Source organism: Spea bombifrons, chromosome 11 (assembly GCF_027358695.1).
Source record: "Spea bombifrons isolate aSpeBom1 chromosome 11, aSpeBom1.2.pri, whole genome shotgun sequence".
NCBI lineage: Eukaryota > Metazoa > Chordata > Amphibia > Anura > Pelobatidae > Spea > Spea bombifrons.
In genome coordinates, this window is record NC_071097.1 from 17,026,472 (window position 1) to 17,049,630 (window position 23,159).

At 40.0% G+C, this 23,159-nt stretch overlaps 1 protein-coding gene across 1 annotated transcript in view; it reads right to left on the bottom strand.

Annotated features, from left to right (window-relative positions):
* Positions 1 to 23,159, bottom strand: part of LOC128468609 (cGMP-dependent protein kinase 2-like) — a 65,955-nt gene that overhangs the window by 9,692 nt on the left and 33,104 nt on the right. The window contains exons 9-14 of the mRNA XM_053450360.1: positions 21,465 to 21,533; positions 19,027 to 19,128; positions 8,135 to 8,285; positions 7,112 to 7,248; positions 4,544 to 4,633; positions 560 to 701 (exon numbers count right to left, since the gene is read on the bottom strand). Of these exons, the coding sequence (XP_053306335.1) occupies positions 560 to 701; positions 4,544 to 4,633; positions 7,112 to 7,248; positions 8,135 to 8,285; positions 19,027 to 19,128; positions 21,465 to 21,533 (691 nt within the window). The remainder of the gene's footprint in view (positions 1 to 559; positions 702 to 4,543; positions 4,634 to 7,111; positions 7,249 to 8,134; positions 8,286 to 19,026; positions 19,129 to 21,464; positions 21,534 to 23,159) is intronic.

Genomic DNA, 23,159 nt, shown 5'->3' on the forward strand with positions numbered 1-23,159 from the left:
ATTAAGGTCAGCTTTATGGCAAGCCATGTATGTTTTAATTCCCTCACTGCTTTAACTTCTATCCTTTCTGCTTGAAGGCATTTAATACCCTCTCAGTGAGTAAAACTTCCCCTCTCAATGTGTATGTTCAATTTTTACAAATTTAAACCAAAAAACTTTTTCATGTATAACACCATCTCTGTGCGTTTTACATTAGATTAAAATTTGTATTTTTTATCAAAATATCTTTGTTTTTGTTGCTATAAAAAAATTTGTAACATAACCCAACATTTTGTAATTATGCATTTTTCAGAAAATTCTTCCACGCAAGATAAACAACCTTTCAGACTAGGGCTTATCAACTATTTAAATAGCTTCAAAGATGCAGAAGCAATATTCCCGCAAATTGTCTTAAAAGCGTTGCTAAGTAAACATAACCTTAGGTGTCTCGAAACACATTCTTAATAATGGAGATATTACGCTTGTTCTCTATGGAGAATACAGGTTTTGGAATATATAATTAGGATTATTGTCTCCTGCAATAACCTTTTTTTTAATGTAAGACATTTCAAAAACCAACCATCTTTATATATCCTTCAGAATCCAGAAGAAGGTTTTCAGGTTTGAGGTCTCTGTAGACAATTCCTCGATTGTGCAGGTAATCAAAGGCCTCGAGAACACAGCCAATGCAGAATCTAGCAGTGCCTTCCTCGAAGGAGCCCCTTGGGTATAACACAGAAAATACATCTTAATCTCTTAAAGACCTAAGATCAAAACCTTGCTGGTTTGAATTTCTGCTAATCAGTACTGTTCCATAATTTCCAACATTTTGTTTTACACTGTTATGTACCACCCACATTGCATGGAATCATCGTGTCACACCATACCCACACTGCATGCACATGAGTCCCTCTTTTAATACTGTGCTGACCGTTGGGCAACTATGCTAGTTTACAGATAATGAATACCTATTTTTAACTAATAAAATGTGAGGTCTACATTCTAGATCAATGGATGCTTATACCCAAGACAAACTGTAAATGTAATCTGGAACAAGGGTTTGTGTTTTCTTAAATATGCACCAAACAATATATCGATACTGTAAATTATTCAAAACAATAATGTCAACAAGTTGAAACCACAACTCTTCTGCAAACTGTCCTGATACCCCTCCCTTTGGTTGATACATGGAAGTAAGGCCCCCTAAACAGCTTATTGTTCATAGTTATTCATTAAGAAGTTGAGTGGTCAGTCTGTGGGTTACTGGCTACACTTGCCTGAGGTTGTATGCTTCTGCATACTAATACTCGCATAACAATGGACATCTACTTAAATGCTCGATGTTATTAAGTCCTTAGGACTTTAAAATTTAAACGTTTCAGGTATCTAAGCCTGAAAGCCATCAATCCTCTCTTTCTGTCCAAGAAAAGAGAACATCCAATATGGATAAAGGCTGAAAAAAGTAAGTCCTTTGTGCCCAATGGTGATGAATAATAAAATGGCTACTGGTTGTACAGTAGCATGTGTATGTAATCCTGTTCTTTTTCTAGTGTCCTAATTGTCTCCATAGGACAGTGATGGGGGAAGGCTAAGGTCATGGGATGGGGCCCTTGCCTCTCTAAAGGCTTTTATAGTCAGACAATATGTAATCAGAAACATAGTCAAAGACAGGATTAATTGCCAAGCCACCTCAAAATACTTGAGTGAATTTGCCAAATTAAACAAAATGATTGGTTTTTAATGTGATCTGCGATATACCGGCATTAGTATCTTCCAATACTGAGGTTATGAGGGAGCACCTAATTAAAGCTAGCAATTATTGAATCACAAACCATCATTATTGCCTTTCTTCCTTTTTTGCAATGAAAGTGTAGTTTTTCCAGAAAATTATCTGCATCAATGCATGGATGTATAATATAATCATATAAATCATATTGTATGCATCTGCTGTAATGGCATTATCTACCATCTGGAGCCAGTCAGCTGAACAGGTAATGTGTCATCGTGTACACTCAGCGCATTAACTCCTGCTCCTTATTGTTAAAGTTTAAGGTAATTTTGCAGTCACTAAGACTAACCATAATGCTTAAAAACTAGAAGACTTCACTTTTTTTTCAATTAGCTTATATGGTCTAAGAAATTATTGGAGCCTGTGGAGTTCCAATCATGTTATCATTTATTTTTATGGTCATTCTAGTCGGTCACTGCACACTTCTACTGACACCACAAAATGGAACATGTATGTGGTTTTGTTGTAGGCAAATTCTAACTATTTTGTTTTCATTTTAGACATTAATGTGAATTTTTACATTAAGCACTAGATATATTGACACCCTCATTACAAATAAATCATATAATGGCTGCCTCCACCAAGTCACTGGTCTACATCGCTTGTAATGCATTATTGCAGTGTGTGCGCAGAAGAATATGTGATCTTTGCTGGTTACTGTTGGCTTTCATTGGCTGTCGGGCTCCATGTCTGGCGTGATGCCTCTGTGGTGTTCATTCCGTTGCCTCTATGTCCGTACCTGATTTTGTCTCTCTGTTGCTTGTATTTAACCTGCCCCACCCTGCTCCTCTGTTTCCTACCTGCTACTGGCAAGGACCTTGGTCTGTTTCGCCTGTTAAGGTTTTGGTGTTCTGTTGTTTAGTTAAGGGTAGGTTTTAGAACTTGCCTAATTTGAATTGGCATCATGCTTACATCTTACAGCCAGTGTTCCCTCTAAGCTGTGCGCTCGTGCAAGCGCACATAACTTTTCGAGGGAGCGCACACGTCCTATAATTGTGCGCACGGGGAGCTGGGGCGGCGGGCAGTCCGTCCAGGGTGGCGCAGGCACTCCTCCAGAGACGGACAGTAATGTCCGCTGCTGGAGGAGCAAGCTCGGTTGGGGAGATCAAAAATCTCTCCCCAACCGGCTTAAAATCAATCAAGGGAGCGGGAGGTCTGTTAATGCAGACCTCCGATCCTGCTTCCTTGCGACGCGCCCGGGAACTGATGCTGTGCGTCGGGATTTGATGTCAGATCCCGGCGCACAGCATTGAAGCCACGCCCACTGTCTTTACTACACTGGAAGGACAGGACACAGAAGAAGAAGAGGCAAGAGGAAGAATGAAGAGGAGGAGGAAAAGTAACTAACAGAGGAAAGGTAGGAAAACATTAAGTGAGAGTGGATTAGTAAGTGTGTGAGAGTGATGGGTGTTATGCTGTATGTTTGTGAATGAGTGTGTGTGTGATAGCATGGATGTGTAAGTGTGGGGGGGTAGCATGGCATAGGGAGGCCGTAATCACATTAATATGATGCCCAGGTTCCAGCATGTACTGGCTGCCTGGGCATGATAGGAGTGTGATTGCTGTTAGCAATTATATGTGTATATATATATATATATATATATATATATATATATATATATATATATATATAATGTTGTTGTTTTTTGTCCAATTATGGTGTGTTATTTTTAATAAAGTGGGTTGTTTTTTTTAAAGGGGGGGTCATTTTCAGTTTCGGTCAAGTGAATGTTGAATTTTCAGTCCAGAATTTTCATTTCGGTGCATCCCTTTATACTAAGCCAGGCACTGAAGCGGTAGGTCTACACCACATCAATGTTTGGCTTAGTATATAGTGATAGGGGTTATGCTACATTATTGGCAATGTCTGGCTCAATGTATTGTGATAGGTGTTGTGCTGTGTCTCAGTATATAGTGATAGGTGTTATGCTGTACCACCGTCAATGTTTGCCTCAGTATATAGTGATAGCAGTTATGCTGCACCGTCAATGAGTGCCTCAGTAAATAATAACAGTTATGCTGCACCACTGTCAATATTTGCCTCAGTATATAATGATAGCAGTTATGCTGCAACACCGTCAGTCTGCCTCAGTATATAGTGATAGGTGTTATGCTGTACCCCTGTCAATGGTTGCCTAACGACAGAAAATATATAGCTCCACCCCCCTTGCAATGTGAATTTTTTTCATCTCCACCAACTTCGCTTTATATGGACTGTAGAAGCATATTGTGCGCACAAAATTTTGGCTCTGGGAATTTTCTGCGCACACCACCCAAGAAGAATTAGAGGGAACATTGCTTACAGCCATATGATAAACAAAATCTTCAGATATTTGCAGTAGTGTCAGATACTAGAGCTAGCCGGTACTTTTCTTGTTTTGTGTTTGCCTGTATGCCTGTCCTTCGCTCCTGTTTACCATACTTGGTTGTCACCTGGATCCGCCTACATACCTGTACCACCAGCACTAAACATGGATCCTACAGGTATAGCTTATATTAATCTTTGTTTCTGTAGTAGATACCTACTGCTATGTACCCCTCTGCTTCCTGGACTCCCTCTCACAACACCAAGATCCCTTGAATGTTGTAAATCGTCAATTAACTATTGTATATGAGTTCCCATAATGTCAGTCTAAGAAAACTAAAGGATACCAGAAATGTACACTGATTTCTTTATAAGAAGCACTCACACATCAGCTGTGTATACTCTTTTATTTAGACTACCAAGCTAGCATTGTTAAGAAACAGTAGATAAAGTATTTTTTAATAACTCACGTGTCTCTGAGAATAGTCCAGAGCTCTCCCCCAAGACATACCTCCAGCAGCATGTAAACATACTTGGCATCCCTGAAAGTTCTGTAGAGCCTAAAACAGAAGCACAAAAAAAACCCTTAACATCTGCCACCCGCATTAAGCTGCCAAGATTCAGCAAAAGTAAACGGCAAAGTCCTGTTTTAAAGTCATTCATATCCCACTGAGCCTAGCGTATGCATAAGCAGGCTTGTGTATTTACTGTACAGTCTCATAATTATTAAGGATGTCTATTGTACAAGCATCTGCACAGGCTGAAAATGAATTACTCTGCCATGAATTCTTTCCCAACACTTGTGTCTGGGAAAATGACATATGTCTGGTAGTTTGTTACAATGCAGTCTGACAGGCTTATTGTCTACACGAAAATTACACTACATACATAACAGTTGGAAAAGTGAAGCAAAAAAATCTATACAGGCGGTTCTTCTTTTCATAGTATTTAGCAATAGTGATTTCTAGAAATTTTAAGGAAGGGTTGTAGTATTTGCCCAGGAAACTGTTAAATTGAGCTCTAACTATAACTCCTAATATCAAAGGGTACTCGAAGGTGGGGAATGAAGTGATTGTGACCTATTTGATAATTGCATGTGGAGTTAAGGGTGTCCAATAAGTGCCACCTAGATTGTGAGTGGAATTTCTGAGACAGTCTTTTAAGAATGTATATTGAGTGATTGTGTGAAGAACTGTTGTGGGGTTATCATGTAAAAATGTACATGAATGACCATGCGGAGATATGGCAAGAGTGAAACGTTTGTGTGGGGGGCTGTGGAGAATGCACATGCATGTTTATGGAGTGATTATGGGGAGGTGTGAGGTGGTGGCAAATGCCTTAACACGTGCATGGTGTGAATGTGGGAGATGTGGTAAATGTGTTCACGAAGCTTACATACGCATTTGTGTGATTAGCACAGACATGCAGTGACTGTGGTGGCAACAGGAAAACCTAAGTATTAGGGGCAGAGATGTATTTACCTCTGGGGCTGCCCTATGCCTGACCCAGGGCAGACCCTGCAGCTGCAATCCTCACTAAAGATACCCTGGAGTCATTGGCGTAAGGGGAACATGACCCTGCCAGCACTACAGGATGGTGCACATGGTATTAGGGCAGGAAAGGGTTAACCCAGCAAGGGTCAGCACAAGGAAGGAAGTCACAAGGAACGTGACTGTAGCGGAGGCTATAAAGCCCCTCTAAGCACATGTGCAGGGGGCAATTACTGAACACCACAGGAGCAGTTTCATGCCCACCCTCCCCTTTTGTTTTTTGGGCTTTGTATTTCCAGCTGGCTGGTGTTTTCTTTCCCCCTTTCCCTGTGTTTTTTTCTGCTTCTTTTGCAGGGTACATTATCTTTGCTGATGGCAGAGGAGTTCCCTGGAGATGTTTGAAGGATAATGGGAGTGGCGAGTTGATTGTTGGTTAGAGGTTAGAGTTAATGCTCTCGCTGTGCAGGATTAAGCGGAAACTTAAGGTAGAGCTCCCTCCAATCTATGGACGATTGCTGGTATCCGGCGGAAAGGGGTAGTGTGCCATTATCTGCGTTTAGGATGGGAACCCTCAGTTGATTGTTTGTACACAGATGTACAGAAGACTGTATATTAATAATAATAATTAATTTAATAATTAATTTAATAATATTAATTTATTATTTATTATTAAAGTGGTTTTAAATAATTTACAAAATGTTAAATAAAGTTATGTCGAGACATGTGCTAAATAAATGTCTCGGCCTTTTCTTAATCCAATCTTGCTTGTGTCTGAGCTTTATTTCGGGTTTGGGAAATTGGGAACCTCCTGGGTATGGGCAGTGCAAGGGTCAAGAGCACCATAATATGCACCCTGGACCTGCTGCCCTACTTGGTCCAAGCCAGAATACATCCCTGTTTAGTGGGTAGCAATTAATTTTAGGATGATTCATGGCAATGGAATGATTGTTGGGTGTTAACATAGCTCAAACAATTGATGTATGGAATATGCATGGACGTATTGCTGGGGTGAATAGTGTGAAAATGAATGAAAAAGAGTATATGTGTGCTAATGGCATTACTAGAGTGACTAATGAAAAATGGTTGTTTGTGAATCTCTCGACTAAATCCTTTGATGATAGCTTTTTTCATTCATCCCTCTTTTTTTTATTCTCCCCTCTTGATTATTTAGAGGAATGTAGGGAATAAGATATACCGAGGCAGGTTGCAGATGGTGAACAGTTACACAGGACTGTTGGACAAGAGTCTGTACCTGAGGTTATAGGGTCTGTAGCTGCAGCTATGAAGGACTAGAGATACAATTATGCCTTGTCCAGATGGAGGTTACGAGAAACAAATTGCCCCTTTCATGTGATATATTGATCTCTACTTTAGTTGTATCTTAAAATGTTATGCTTTATCAGATAGGACTGTTATTATCAGCTAGTAGGGTTTTAGCACCTGGTAATCTTTTTTCTGATATTCAGTAAAGTCATTATTTGAGTTTTTGAATCTACGTGGAATGAAATAGTGGGACTGGCCATGGAATGATTGCCTGGGATTACTTACCTGATGATGAATGGACAGTTAATCTGCTGTAAAATGTTCTTTTCCCAATATACATGTTCCTGTTGATGAGTGTCTACAATATGTTTCTTCTTAATACACTTTAGTGCAAAAGTCATGTCTTCATCTTTCAGTTTCACCTAAATAAAATGGAAAAGAGCCCTTAATTTCCAATGTTCCTGGAGCAAAGATTGCTTTGGAATCCCACTCTTTCTAAATTGCATTAGAGCGTCTGTTGCAAGGGATTATTTTCAACTATACATCTCCTCTACAAAACTATTTTCTCAAATATTTTGGAAAGAAGCAACATTTTTTTAAATATATTATATTGAAGAAAGGTGGCAGCTTACATTATATTGATGAAAGGTGGTAGCTTATATTCACATTGCAATATACAATGATAGATGCCATTTTTATGTTAATACTGAAGACAACAGAAAAAACAAGGTAAGCATGTTGTATAGCTAAAACCATTGACCCAAGATAAGATTTTGACATATGGTAACCCCCTGAGGCAGAGGACACATGGGGGCAGGCTTCAGTTTGAGAGGGGGGCCACAATGGATTCATGGGGAGACTCTTTGCATGCCTGCCCAGTCTCCTCTTATGTCTAAGTGACCCTGTGCTCATTGGGGGCACAGGGTGACCAGAAAAACTTAGTCTGGTCTGCCCTAACCAGACTTTCATGGACTAGCCGGCTATGGGGGCTCTACGTCCATTTTTGATTGGACGCCAATTCAGCAGATTTCCTTAGCTATATCTTGCCTTTATCAAGTCTGAAGCAATACTGTATGGCTTCATACTTGAAAAGAGAACAAAATAAATCCATAAATCACATTTTTGATACTGGCCTTATAGCTAGAGTATTATGCTATATTGCAGAATCTTCCCTTGTTTTATTAGTAGTTATGTTGGATATGTGTCTTGATTTGACTGAGATTATCCCAGTTATTTCACATAATTTGTTAAAGGGAAATAAAACTACAATATCCCGAATCCCCCTCCAATAATAACTGCCAGTCTTACCAGTTCAACACGTCCAAATCCTCCTGTTCCTAGAGTTGTAATAACATCTAAATAGCGAAACGGGGACGTGCTAGAGAATCTGGAAACCAATTCCCGCAGCTGGTTGACCTCTGAATTATCCCGAGACATTGAATGATGAAGGCTTTTTCGCCTACAAGGCAAAAACAAACAATCCACTAAGCTCACTTCACAATGAAGATTTCACTATTTCCCAAGACAATTTAAACCAACTACTGGAGGTAGTTTGGGTTGTTTGAGTCCAGGAGTAAACAAATTCACTGTTTAACTCACACAAAATAATATTCCAAAACCACATCACCTTCTGAATACCCTAAATATTTTGACTTTGTTTAAGGCTCCTTATTAGCCAAAGCCACTCATAATGTCAATTTACCATATGTATTTACATTTGTTGGTGGAAAAATATTATCATTGCAAAGATTAAGGGTTTGTACATCCTTGGGACATCTGATATATTTTCAGCATGTTATGATATACAGGGAGTCATGGGGAGAGGGGAAAAAAGATGACTTAAATACTAATTTGTATGCCTACCTTGAGAATCCTTAAGATGTGTGAGCCCCATTGATGGATCTCTGTTACTGAACTTATCTGCACTAAACACTATTCCCTAGTGTAAGATGCATGCAATGTAATTTCCACCACAAAAAATGTGTTGGATGTAGAGGGAAATGCAACATAGGAAAAGAATACAAATGGGTTCATATTACTGCTTCAAGGGGGTCCTCACAGGAATATGCTATATGACACAGTACATATTGAGTTATTAACAGAGCTATGCTAGAAAAGACAAGAGTTGGTCTATATTACAGTGGCTTTCAGGTCTCATTTTCATGGGTTTTTTGGGGGGGGTTTGCACAATTTTCACACAGTTCGGACAAATGAGTAATCTTTCACATTATATGTATGGCATATATGAGACATTAACAGATGTTGCTTCTGCAAGACGGAACATGTATAAATACGTTTTTAAATATTTTAATCTATATATTTTAACATACAGGAAGGGTAATCTGTAGACATAAAGCAAGGGGAGTGAATGATGATGAGAGTATTACATTTCAAATAATTTTAGCCATAAAACTGGTATGGTCGAAATGAGGAGTACATATGGGAATGGAACACCCAAGGCAGGAGAGACCTAGCAAGGTCAAAACATTGCCCATTTTTAAAAGCATCTGAATAATTCTGCAGCTATAAATGTCTTGAGATTATTATGAGTGCCTGTTTGTATCAGGAGTAAAGGTGGGACCCCACTAATTCGTTACCAGCAACTGCTTCTAAACTGTACAAATATATTTGCATTGGTAGAGGGCTTCTACAGATGGCTTTATAGGCACAGTCCTAGTCTTTCTAGTTTAAAATCCAGCCCTGACCTCTGAGTTGACCTACCTTCCAAGTCAACTACTATGTACAATGCAAGCAAAGTATAAATGTCTGCTAATATATTTTTCTTTCTTTCTGTATACCTTTAATCCTTTTTTTAACAATGTGGACTACTTTTTTTCTAATTGTGTTATGCATCAAAATAAGTTGTAACATCACTGAAGTCCCATGCATGTCGGGGCAAACATGGTGCATAAGGAATTTATGCCTTCAATTAAACTTTTAACTGCTATACTTGCTCAGATCAGGAGAGAAGGGATGTGCGTGACGTAGGACACACGTATGCCTCGTTCCCTGGAGCTCCGCCTCTGTTTGGTGCTTGATGCCGACACTACCTCCGGATGTCGGTCCTCAGCATTGATTGTGCCACTGCTTCTGCTGATGCTGGTATCGCTGCTGGTGATGGTTGTGAATCCTGAATGCACTTAACTCGGTGGCTAGCTCTGTTTGTTTTTTTTTGTTTTAACCTGTATTAATAAGGCTGGCAATGCTGTCTCTGGTTGTGCCAAACTGCAAGTATTATAGACTTCTATAAGGTTGTAAAACCTTTTTTTTATATAAATAAGTACTGCTTTTTGAGCGTGGAGGGAAGAGAGGAAGAGAGAGTCTATTTTTTAGGAGAAAGTTATTAGGAAAAATGGAATGTGAGGGGGACAAATGCTAGTCGAAAGAGAGCTCTGATATTTAAATATTTGATGTCTTATGACCCACAAATTGTTATTTTGGAAGAGACACACTTGCAGGAAAAGCTTGACTTTAAAGTATTTAAAGGGTTTTTTACAGTAAGGACAATAAGGATGTGGAATTCTCTGCCTGCAGAGGTAGTTTTATCGGAGTCTGTACAGACGTTTAAACTGCAACTGGATGGATACCTGGAAAAACATAATATTCATGGATATAATCTTAAATTTTGGGGTCAAGAAGGAATTTTTTCTCTGGTTAGTGCAAAATTGGAAAGAGTGAAACCGGGGGTTTTTTTTTGCCTTCTTTTGGATCAACAGCAACAAATTAACAGATATAGGAAAGGCTGAACTTGATGGACGTATGTTTTTTTCAGCCTATGTAACTATATTGGGTGGGCCACCAGTTTTCTCCACTTCCTCAAGGGGTGTTTCAGTTCTGATTCATACGAATTTACCATTTACTTCAAATAATTCAAAAATTGGAATCAGTCCCCTCCAAAAGCCCCAGTGACGGAAGGTTCTGTCACATTTCTCCCCCTTCCGAATGGGACAGACCCAGGAGGAGACCCCAAACGGGGTTGACTCCATAGTCAGTCAGTTCACTTGGCCTATCAATGCCCTCCCAATACTGGTGTCCCAAACAATCTGCCCTTCCAAGAGCAGTACTCCCACACCGGACCTCTGCCTCTCCAGAAAAATACAACTGCTGCTGGAGAAAAGTGTGAACTGCACCTTTTCTCTGGAATCTTCTCAGCCGCTGGGGAGACGACAGGGTGGCAGAGGTCCCTTCAATTCAGGGTTGAGGATCTGACCCAGCTGTCCAGCATTTCTGGGGACCACAGGTGGCGACCACAGTCCCATCCACCTGTATGGGATACATGTCCCAGTGCTGGTAGAGAGGGGCCGCCCTGCTTTTCTCCGGTTGCCAATACTTCCCACAGGATAGGCGTGCCAACTGCCCCTTCTCCCTGGAGTCCACTTAGCTGCTGGGGTGTGATGCTGCCTGCATTCCCTCCCTCGTGCTGCCGCTGGGGAGTTAGGCCATCTACGATATCTCCCAGGACCTGAGGAGATGGGCCGGCTGCACCATCTCCCTGGTGCACACTCAGCTGCTAGGGAGTGATGTCACCTTCATCCCCTCCCTGGTGCTCATGCTGCCGCTGAGGTAATGGACCTCTGCAGCCTTCACAGGTGCTGGGGAGAGGCCCACAGTGCTCTGCCCTGTTGCCAGCACTTCAGCTGGGGCTAAGGGATCTTGTGGTTCGGCTTGCTGCTGGGGAGGGAGGACTTCTTCCCCCACTCTCCCATCTGCCGCTGGGGAGGGAGGACAAGTTCCATTGGGGAGATGGGCAGGCAACTTTTATTACAAACAAATAGAACTTATATAGAGCCTTAATTCTATTAACATTCCTTTAACAGACGCTCTCAATGTACACAGTACCCAACCCCAAATCCCATCAGCTAGGGGAGTACACAAGCTATGCATCAGGTAAGGGGATTAAGGGATACAATAGGTTTCCCCGCCTGTGTTATTCCCTCCTGTAGTGAGGCCGCCATCTGGGCAAACAGGGCTGTGCTGGCCGATTAAGAGCTCCAGCCAGGATACATGATTGTACCTTTGAAGGGCTGGAGCTGCAGCCACATTCAGTCTGTGGGGCTGGTTATAACCTAAAACATGTTATAAAATATTATAACATGGTATCGGAAACAGGACACAAAAGTGCTCCATGACCCGGCTAAACTGTACACGAATCTTCAATAAAGATCTGTAAAACATTTTTACGTAACGGAATACTCTGTGTAAATTGCCTTCAGTGAACCCAACTTCGAGTTCCCAGGAACAGGAGGTCTGGGGCAACTCCAGTTAACCTGGCCCTTTCACAATAGGTCCCCGAGCTCGAGTTCCATCACCACCAACCGCTTCAGTTCGGCTACTTCTTCCTCGGTGGGCTGCCATCTCATCAAGCAAAGCCGCAGCGTAACCAGCTCCACGAAACGCTGTTCTGGGGTGGGCAGGATCTTGCCTCTGCAGCTGTACCAGCTTTCCACAGCATCTTCCCACAGCTCTAGCCGAATCAGGGCTCTCCATTCCAGCCGTACTTCTTCTGAAATTGTCCCTCCTTGTATCGCCAGGACGACCTCAACTCGCCTCTCAAAGTCCCATAACAGGGATTCCCACTTATAATCATCAGCTCCCTGCATCGCATTGCTCCGTAGATCCGAGTCCCAGGTGAGCTGCCTATGAATCTCTCTCACCGTACTCCAGACCGCTTCTTCAGATCGGGTGGCTCTATAGATTGCCAACCTTCCCTGCAGTCTGTTGTGAAACTTCTTCGCTACCTGTTCCTGACACCGGCTAATTTCTTCTGCCACAGTTGTCGCTGTCAGCAGGCCTGTTAGTCCCGGTGGTGGTTTTGACATTCCCTTTGGAAGGAGGCGTCCCGCCGCTGCCACCAATGTGAAGGGAATGACCTGTGATCCTTCCTTCTCCCCATGGCCACTGGGAACACAAAACTTCAACCATCAGGCAGGACTAGCGTCGAAGACAGCAGGAAACATAGCTCTTCGCGAACCTCGGCGGCACTGTAGTATACAGAAGCATAGCAATATAGTGCTATAGTGCCTGACAAGGGCAGCACCGCGGCTTACTCCAATAACAAGACGGGTCTCATATTGAGGTAAAAACAGGAACTCACTTTATAGAGGAAACAATCACCACCATCCTCCAAGAGCCTTTCAATAGCCTGACGATGAGTTACGACAAATATACAAATTAGCTATAACAGAAAACCACATCAATTTACACAATCCTGCCATCAGAACCAATAATATTGGTCAGACAGGCAGAAGGAAGGCGGAAACTGGGATCTAGAGAGCTCTGGCTCTCTCACTGTTGCCGCTCTGGCTCTCTCACTGTTGTACCTGACTTAAACATAAATCCAAGCAAGGGAACCACATATTGCACTGGAATTAGTGTCCACTGTTGCCTGTTGGAATGCAGGAAGTATGTAATGGAAATTGAATTATAAATGGATATTACAACCAACTATTATAGAGGATTGTAGTAGAGTGATTGAAGATTTGAGGGACTATAAGAGTCAGCAGGTGAACCCAAACATTTTTTGGGAAATACTGAAGGCGGTGGTGCGTGTTTTTTTTTTTATATAGAAAATATCTCTGGGATAAAAAGGGGGAAGAAGGAAGAGATAAGGCTCTGGGAAAATCAAGTAAATAAAGCCAAAGAAAAGTATATATTATGTCCAACTCAGTCCAATTATGAATAATGGCTACAAACCGAAAGGATGTTTAAACTTTATATGAAGGACCAGGTAGCTTTTGACTCAATTTCTTGAGTATCAGGGCAAGGGAGTTTTCAGAATACGGGAGTTTTCAGAATACGATAAGGCTGGGAAATTGCTGGCTCTGCTGTGCAGAGAGGATACAAGTCCAACTTTAATTATAAGAATAACTGAGGATAGTTATACTACAAACCCGAAAGCAATTACCATATTTCCCCATGTATAAGACACACCTTTTTTTTAATTTTTGGGCCCGACATTTGAAAAAAAATGTATTATCATAAAATCCATACTTATCATCCTCATCACTCCCATCCATTAACTGCCCCTAAATTAAACTTAAAGACCCTATTAGCCATAACTGCCCCTAAATTAACCCTAAACACCTCATTAACTAAAACTGCCCCTAAATTAACCGTAAAGACCCCATCAACCATAACTGCCCCTAAATTAACCCTAAACACCCAATTAACCATAACTGCCCCTAAATTAACCCTAAACACCCCATTAACCACAACTGTCCCTAAATTAATCCTAAACACCCCATTAACCATAACTGCCCCTAAATTAACCCCTACCTCCAGCCCGAATATTAATTTTATACTTACTGTTAGATGAGTTGCTCAGCAGTGTCAACGCTATAAGGAAAGGGGTGGGGCCAACCGCCAGTGAGTCAAAAAGGGGCAGGGCCACTCAGTGTGACTGCAGGGAGGTACTGGGAAGTAGTAACTACAACCTACAACCACTGCATAAGATGCACCCAGTTTTTAGACCCCAATTTTTTTGAAAAAAGGTGCGTCTTATACATGGGGAAATACGGTAATGCTTGCTTTGAGAAATACTATAGCGAGCTAAATAGATCAAGACTTGCTGCCCAACCTTCTCGGATAAAAAAGTTTTGGGGCCAAATGTTATGTAGATATCTTAATGATATTGATAGAAATACCCAGGACTCACCCTTGACTCTGAAAGAGATTATGGAAGCAATATATTCTTTACAATCTCAAAAAGCTGCCAGCCCAGATGGTTTTCCAGTTGATTGGTATAAATGTCATAGATCTGTATTGGCTAAGCATCTGAGTTTTTGAATTTTCTAAACATTCCGGTTCTCTTCCAGATTCGATGTATGAAGCTGATTTAATTGTGCTTCTGAAACCTGGAAAGGACCTGGCTTTATGTGATTCATATAGACCGATATTGGGAGCAGATATAAAGATTCTGGCAAAGATTATACAAAATTATAGACAAATTTATACATGATAATCAAACAGGCTTTATGCCTTGTAAATCAACTGCCACAAATCTGAGGAGATTAATTACTTTGTTACAAACCCCGAGATATGCTAATGCTGCTAGAGTAGTAGTTTCTCTTCATGCAACCAAGGGCAGTCCTTGAAAAATTTAATTTTGGCCAAGGCTTTATTAACTGGATCAAGATTCTATATAAGAAACCCAAACTTAGGGTATATACTGGCTAGGTTGTATCAAATTGGATTGATCTGGGTAGAGGAACTTGCCAAGGTTGCCCTCTTTCCCCAGCATTATTTACTCTATTTATTGAACCGCTGGCTGAATATATTAGAATATCAGATAGGATAAATGGTTTTAGAGTGGGCTGAAAAGTAGAGAAGGTTGCTCTTTATGCTGATGATTTTTTATTATTTTTGGAGGATCCATGTTCTTCATTGGTGAATCTTTTAGAGATTGTAGAAGAATTTGGGGCCTTATCCTGTTTAAAGATAACCTGATCTAAATCGAATATAATGCAACTTAATAAGGGAGCTAGGGAAAAGAGCTTAGTTACTGTAACTTGGACTGATGATTTTAAGTATTTGGGGTTGTGATATCAAGTAATGTGACATCATACTTTAAACTAAATGTCCAACCAATACTGGAAAGAACGGTGCAAAAGCTATCTGTTTTGAAACATTTACCTATCAATGTATCTGGAAGTTTGATAAAGATGATGATTCTTTCGCAATATATGTTTTTTTTTCAAAACTCTACGATTGCTCTCCCAAGAATCTTTTTTTTTTAAAATGGGCTAGGGTGTTTGAGTCTGACGCAGAAAGATTCTGTCTCTGAATCTCATAGATTAACCCAACTCTATATAATTCATAGAGCACATACGACACCAAGTAAGTTGTTTAAAGCAAAGTTAAGATTGTGTGATATCTGCCTGCGCTGTTTTTGAAAAGTAGGCAATTGGGTCCATATGATATAGCAATGTCCCAAAATCTCTAAATTTTGGTTTACGGTCTTGAAAATTATAGGGTCATGTATTGACTCAGTTTTGACTATTGATCCCAAATGGTGCATTTTGGGTTTGGTTGACAAGAATAGTCATCTAGATAAATATGTTTCTACTTTAGTCTCTACATTATATTTTTACGCTAGGAAGACAATTGTTAAAAATTGGATCAATCTAAATCCACCTTCTATTATACAATGGTTTAAATTGATCAATAACGACCTACCATTGATTAGGAATTATTTGGTAATGGGGAGATTGGAGGAATTTGAGAAAATATGGAACGTATGGTTGAGCGATCCCAAAACTGGTTCTTTTAAACCACCATGATCCTACTTACTATAAATATGTACATTTGATTGATGATCCTTTTTCCTGACAACCATGACCATACTATCTATAAAAACATATATAGGTTTGAGGATTCTTCTTTTTTTTTTTTTGTTTTGGACATGTAGATTGGTTAGAACACGGAAGATAACAAAATAATACTAAAATTGTAGGGTCTCTACAACTGGGGAGAGGTGGAGGAAAAAAATGAGATTGGGAGGCAGTATGGGAGGGGTGTATGAATTCGCTCAAGGATGATGAATTATAATCATTAAACTCAACTGAATGAATGAAATCTGAGAGCAAAAAAAAAACAAAAAAAACACTTGCCCAGATTGGTGATTTTGGGGAGCCTTTTTTTAAATAACTACTGTATCTTACAGTTTATTTGTTAAAAAGCTTTAATAACTACTTGATTTTTTCAAAGGGACTTTAAATTTTATCAGACACAAATAGATACTAGATTACATTTGCAGTAGCGATATTTGGGAACTTCCCAGGGTGGGTGACCCAGAGCTCCTCTGCTAGAGTGATTTCATATGGTGACTGGTCCAGCTGTGCATATGGCCAAGTCTAGGCCCAGGCTACCTTGTGAGTGCTGAGAGTAAGAGGGGGCATGGCCAAACACTGCTCCCTTGCACAGAGAAAGGAGGCTCTCAAAGAGTTCTCCGGTATGATGATGGTCATTGGATAATATGTATTCTGAGAATTTTGAAAAATATAAATAGGCATAACGTAGCATTCTGGCACTCTAAAAATATATTTAAGTTTAAAAATAGTTATTTCAGGGATCAAGTATTTTGTCCTTTTCAACTTTAAGTTGTCAAAATATGTCTGAAACCCTAAATGAGCATTATCACACTGTGAACCATTTTATATTAAAGTATCCAATTTCTCTCAATTTTAAAAAGTCACTGTGCAAAGAGTATAAGAGGCACAAAGAAAGCTTTACCAGGCTAGGTTACAATTGTTCATATTGAAACAATCCAACTATGTAATAAAGAAAATTGTACCTCTAATTCACTCATCACAAATACACACTGTTACTTTACACTCTAAACTTTTATTTCAGCAGGAAATATTGGCCAAAATTATATATAGCCAAGCTTATTTGGGAAGTAGAACCAAGAAATCCAGAAAATCTTCACTATTTTAATGCATGGATTCACAGGTAAATGGTACATTTATCATAGATGTAGAAATGGTCATGCCTCCTGCCTTCCTCAATTTGCATGTTAATGAACAGCATTGACCTTTACTGTGAAGTATTCCGTAAAGTGGCAGAATTGGAGAGTATAAAATAAGATGGAGGTGGTAGAAATAGTAGAGGACAGTTTGATGGACCAGTGGAAGAAATGGGTGATAGAGGTCCACTTGTTGGAATGACTTGCAACTTAAATTCCCACACCCTTCTATGACCTTCCAACAGCTGGTTTATAGTGGGCTTAAGAAAAAGGATCTCATGAATGTAAATCATAGTTATGGAACATTTTGGTATATGCATCTGGTTCCCCGGGCCTCAAGCTTGGTGTTTTCAATCACTGGGTGGGGAGCAGTATTTGGTTGCACCCATTCCTTACCCAATTCCACTGCTTCATGCATGGTATGTGCCACGTCATCATCACAGACACAACTTTCCTGCCTCCTACAAAAAGCAGGAGAGGGGGAACTCTGGGCAGATACCCCCTGATGACCACTGCATATTTTTTTTAGAACTCAAAAGAACAACAAAAACATTATCGTGGCCATCTTAAATGTCATTATTCCATATAACTCATTAATTCTAAACTACTACTAATCTACTACTAATATATCTCCTAATCTGTCACATATATTTTACAAAATATTTTGTATTTTATGAAAATGTTATCGTGGATGGTGCTTCATTTTCCGTAAATAAGGATTTATTGCTTTAAAGGTACATTTCATGTAGTAATTTACAATCCAGTAATATATTTGCCTTAATGAGAAATCCAGCATCAGTTCATAAACAATTCAATTGTAAGGCAATTTTGAGCAATCATGCTTGCTATGAAAGGACCTCTTATTAATGCATTAAATGGACAGCGCTTGTTGCTGTGTTACTAGACATAAGGCGTCGGGATGAATTTTTAATGTTGTTTGTGGAGTTTAGAAAAGCATTAAATTGCATGGAACATTTATGACCTGCAATGGAAATGAAAATCACTTGGCTCCATCTGAGAAGCTAGTTGTCTATTTGCTTTGATTACAGACATTCTGTATTTTCTTCATGCTTTCAATGTTGATCCCACTGAAAAATCATTAGGTGCGTTCTAGTAACATTTTCAATTCCAGTAGCATGCGACACATTAAAGTATCGATCTCTAGTACCGATTGTCAGTGGTACAAATAAGACCCCGGTAGGAAAGTTCATATAGTACTTTAAGAGTAAGAGAGATAACATCTGCTTAAATATTCTTTGGTCACACATTAGAATGCACCTCAAAGACATTGAAAACATATTACATGAATATATTAAGGATCTATAAAGACAAACTACCCAAGATATCCCTTGTGGTCTTATATGAACTCACTTATTAACCAAGAAAAAAAAATCTGGTTTCTCAAATGATTCAAATCATTGCAACCTAGGGAACAATGGAGTTTCTGGACCTTCCATTCCAGTTATTCCAGTTATTGCTAGTGCTACTGGACAGTGGAACTGGGGCTCTTCAAGATGATACGAGCAATGTAATAGGTTTAAACTAGAACTTTGTCGGTTATATTATTTTACAATAATGTGAAATGTAACGTAAATAAACTTAATGATGACCTACATTTCAAAAAAAGAGTTGGGTTATGGTTCCCATGGTCCAACTGTATACATCAGTCATAAAGCACTCAACATTTAAGAACCTGTCATAAAATATATAAAGCATAAAGTGATATATTTCATTTTACCTTGCATTTCTTCTGTCGTGGTCATTGAGTGCAAGCTGGAACACATATTCCCGAAGGTATGTCTGCAGCTCTTGGTATGTCCCAACCATTTGATTGAAAGTACTGATCAAAGAAAAGGGAAAATAAAACCAAAAGACACTGAACAGAACGTACATGACACATATGGCGCTTTTGTTCAATGATCAGACCTTACATTGACATAAGAAATTATACTAAGATAATACATGTGAATGTATGTGAATAAATGATTTAACTAAAAATGTTAAATCAAGAAAAAGGGGCCGTTATAAACATAATTCTCAAGGTAAGTGCTCAGTATCCATGTCAATTGTGTTTATGCAATAAAGTATCCCAGACTCCAAGCCTTCTGAACCTTTCCATGACAAAATCCATGCCATAGTGAGATTAAAACATTAATCACATTAATTAAAAATATATACCTAATAAATAACACATCACACATTAACCAAGCCTATATTGATTCCCTCTCCCCATTTTTGCATTGGACTAGAATCCTAGAAATATGATATTCTTCTAATTTCCGCCTAGACAAAGGATTTCTGGGGATCAATGAGTATTAATTGAACAACAGCTGAAGATCTACAGTGTTGCTAACTTTTGACTAATATGTATAATCCAATACAAGACTGGAACCAACATGATATTGGCATTATAGGTCAGGAGTAGTGATTTTGCCATACTCTCACCTTGCAGCCCACCTACAAGTAGAGTAGTTTATGTTAATGCAGGGGCGTACAACATGCGGCCCGCGGGCCAAATGCGGCCCGCGAGACCTCGAGGTGCGGCCCGCGTAAGATCAGCAGCCAGGGCAACCGATCTTACGCGAGCCGCACCTCAAGCCCTGCTACTTACTTGTGGGAGGGTCTTCTGGACTGCACACAGAGGAAGCGGAGTTCACGTGACATCCTACTTCCTCTGTGCTTTAGCAGAGAAGGCAGAGGGAGGCCGCGCCCCCTGCTGAAGTCTGTAAGCGGCATCGAGGAGCTGCCTTGCAGGTAAGGAGGTGGTGAGGGTTGAATGAGTGTGTGTGATTGAGGGAATGAATCTGTGAATGAATGATTATATGAATAAATGAGAGTGTGTGTGTGTGTGTGATAGCATGGATGTGTAAGTGCTGGAACCTAGGCATGATGGGACTGTGATTGCTGTTAGCAATCACACTCCTATCATGCCAAGTCAGCCAGTACATGCTGAAACCTGGCCAGCTGCCCCCCTTGTGTATTGATGCTGCCAGCAGTATGGGGTCTGCACTTACAGCCACCCTGTACCAGCATGTACTGGCTGACTTGGCATGATAGGAGTGTGATTGCTAACAGCAACCACAGTCCCATAATGCCTAGGTTCCAGTATTTACTGGATGGATGTGTAAGTGCTGGAACCTAGGCATGATGGGACTGTGACTACTGTTAGCAATCACACTCCTATCATGCCAAGTCAGCCAGTACATGCTGAAACCTAGCTAGCTGCCCCCCTTGTGTAGTGATGCTGCCAGCAGTATGGGGTCTGCACATCACTTACAGCCACCCTGTACCAGCATGTACTGGCTGACTTGGCATGATAGGAGTGTGATTGCTAACAGCAATCACAGCGAGCACAGTCCCATCATGCCTAGGTACCAGCATTTACTGGTTGCCTGGGTTGCCAGCATTTACTGGTTGCCAAGTCATATTGCTAATTTTGTCCAATTGTGTGTTACCTACTTTTATTAAAAATGTGAGTTTTTATTATTATTTTTAAAGGTGGGGGTCATTTTCGGTTTTGGCTAAGTGAACCCTGAATGTTTTGGTCCAGAATTTTCATTTTAGTTCATCCCTAGAATAAATCTATGGAATCCTGAATTTGTAGTCGCAAAACTTTCTAGGCCCAGAAATCAGTGATAGGAAGAGTAAAGGTTTTGTGTTATTTACTTTATTTTAATCTGCATATTTTATTAAAGGCCATATTTTTTGTCACAGTGAAAAATGAGTGCGGCCCTCGCACGTATACAATTCTGATGAAGTGGCCCACTGCAGAAAAAACTTGGACACCCCTGTGTTAATGCCTGATATGCCTTATAACAATTCTAACACAGTGTTTATCTGCATATGTGATTGATTTTACCACTGAATAATGCAAGTATGGGCCTTTTTAAGTCCATACTGATGACTTGGTGAATTTTGTTTTGTTTTTTTCGCACGAATGTTGGGCAAGCTCTGGTGGGTGATAATTTTTAGATGGATACTTAACCATGTATTTTCTAAATGGGAGTGGAGTAGTGATTAGCTGACTGGCTGCAACTGATTGAAACTTCCATTTGATTGAATTTTCAATTTGGTCCAAAATTTGGGAACTGTTGGGCTTGTAAAAGGCTGGGTAGTTTCAACAACGAACAAAATTATGTGAAATAGACCATGCGATACTTAGGATAAGAAACTCACTCTCTGTCAATCACAAGGCACTGTGTGTCATCCTCTTCAGCTATGATGTTGGCAGAGCGGACATCCTCGCTTAAAAAAAAATACAGTGATAAATCAAGCATTGGAGATTTTATTAGCTATGTTACTTAAATTATTCAATTATAATTCAAATGAGAGGAACTTAATAGTAACAATATGATCATCATAAGTGTACAATCTCTGTTAATAAAGCCAGTAAAACATAAAACTATTCGTTTACGGGTTTGCTTGTTTAAAACGTGCATTAGTTCAATTAAATCATATGGCCTATGTCACATTGACACAGCTCAAGTAACACATTTTCCTTCTAAAACTACCGGTACTTTAATGCATGGCCTATATTTCAGAACATTGTTATAATATTGGCAAAGAACACAGAATCCATTACTAAACTCCCACACAGCCTTAATCGATTGAGTTTGCAGCCGCAGTCTCTAGGTCGCTTTTCTCTTTCTCTGGGCAGTTAAGTGCCCATGTTTTTTATTGGCTACTTTTCATTGTCCACACCAGAGATAATGTAAATAGCACTTATTACCAAAGCCTATACACACTCATTCTTCATAAATTAATATTCTACAGATACCCTATGGCATTGTGAATATAGGTTGTTATATGTCACAAAGGTCTACACTTCAAGAGACAATTTCTGTTCTGTTGGTCAATCGAAGATACAAGGAGCAGATTAGTAGCAGCAGTGATTTCTAGCATGGTCTGACTAGGCCTAAGCCTAGGACTTCAGCTCCTTATGCAAAACCAGGGACTATGCTGAGGCAGCACAGCCTCCATAGCATGCTGAACTCAGCACCATGTGTACTTCTGGTAGACATTATATCCACCACAAAGCTGAATGGACATAAACTGCAGAGGTAGGATTGAAGGTACTGCCTCGAGACAGGCATCAGACATAAATATACTGCTGATTATATGTGTTATTGATACAAAATCTATTACTGAACCAAACCTAGAATCTAACATTACAGATATTTTAAGTTTGATGTGATATAGCACCTCGTTTTCACTTAGAGTTATTTAAACCCTAGTCTGTCTAATACCCTAATATGTTGCACCTTTGGACTATTAGGTTAGCTGAGCCACTCTTGTGGTTTTAGGATTATTAGGCTGCAGGATCCCACACCTGCAGTGTATAATTAATTATGGCAGCCAACAACTATTTAAACCCCTGACTCAGGGTGCTGAGTTGTGCTCTCAATTGCAACCTAGCAGTCTGTCTGCGTATTCAAGCTCCACCAGTCCTAACTGCTACTGCATTCCTGTTGCGTACTCCTGACCCATCTGACCTGCCTAACCCTTACCTAGTACAGATCTATGGATCTATCTTCTGTGCTGCTTCTGTTGCCCCCCGTCTGCTGTCATTGTCCTTTGCCAGGCTCCCTGTTTCCTAGTCTTGCTTGGGACCATTGTTTCACGTTTGTCTGCTTTTGTCTTGCATATTAAACCCAGGTGTTCTCTTGTTTACAGTAGTGTAGCTGGGTATAAATGTGTTTTCTTAGTAATATAAGAAAGATCTAATATATGCAGTTTGTATGAAAAAAACATAATTAATAATTTACAGGGTTATGCAACATGTCAGTTAGGTTATTGAGATGTTTTCTATGTATGCATGTAATGTGAAAAAAGCATAAATCCCTAAATCTCTAACTGTGGGCAACTGTACAT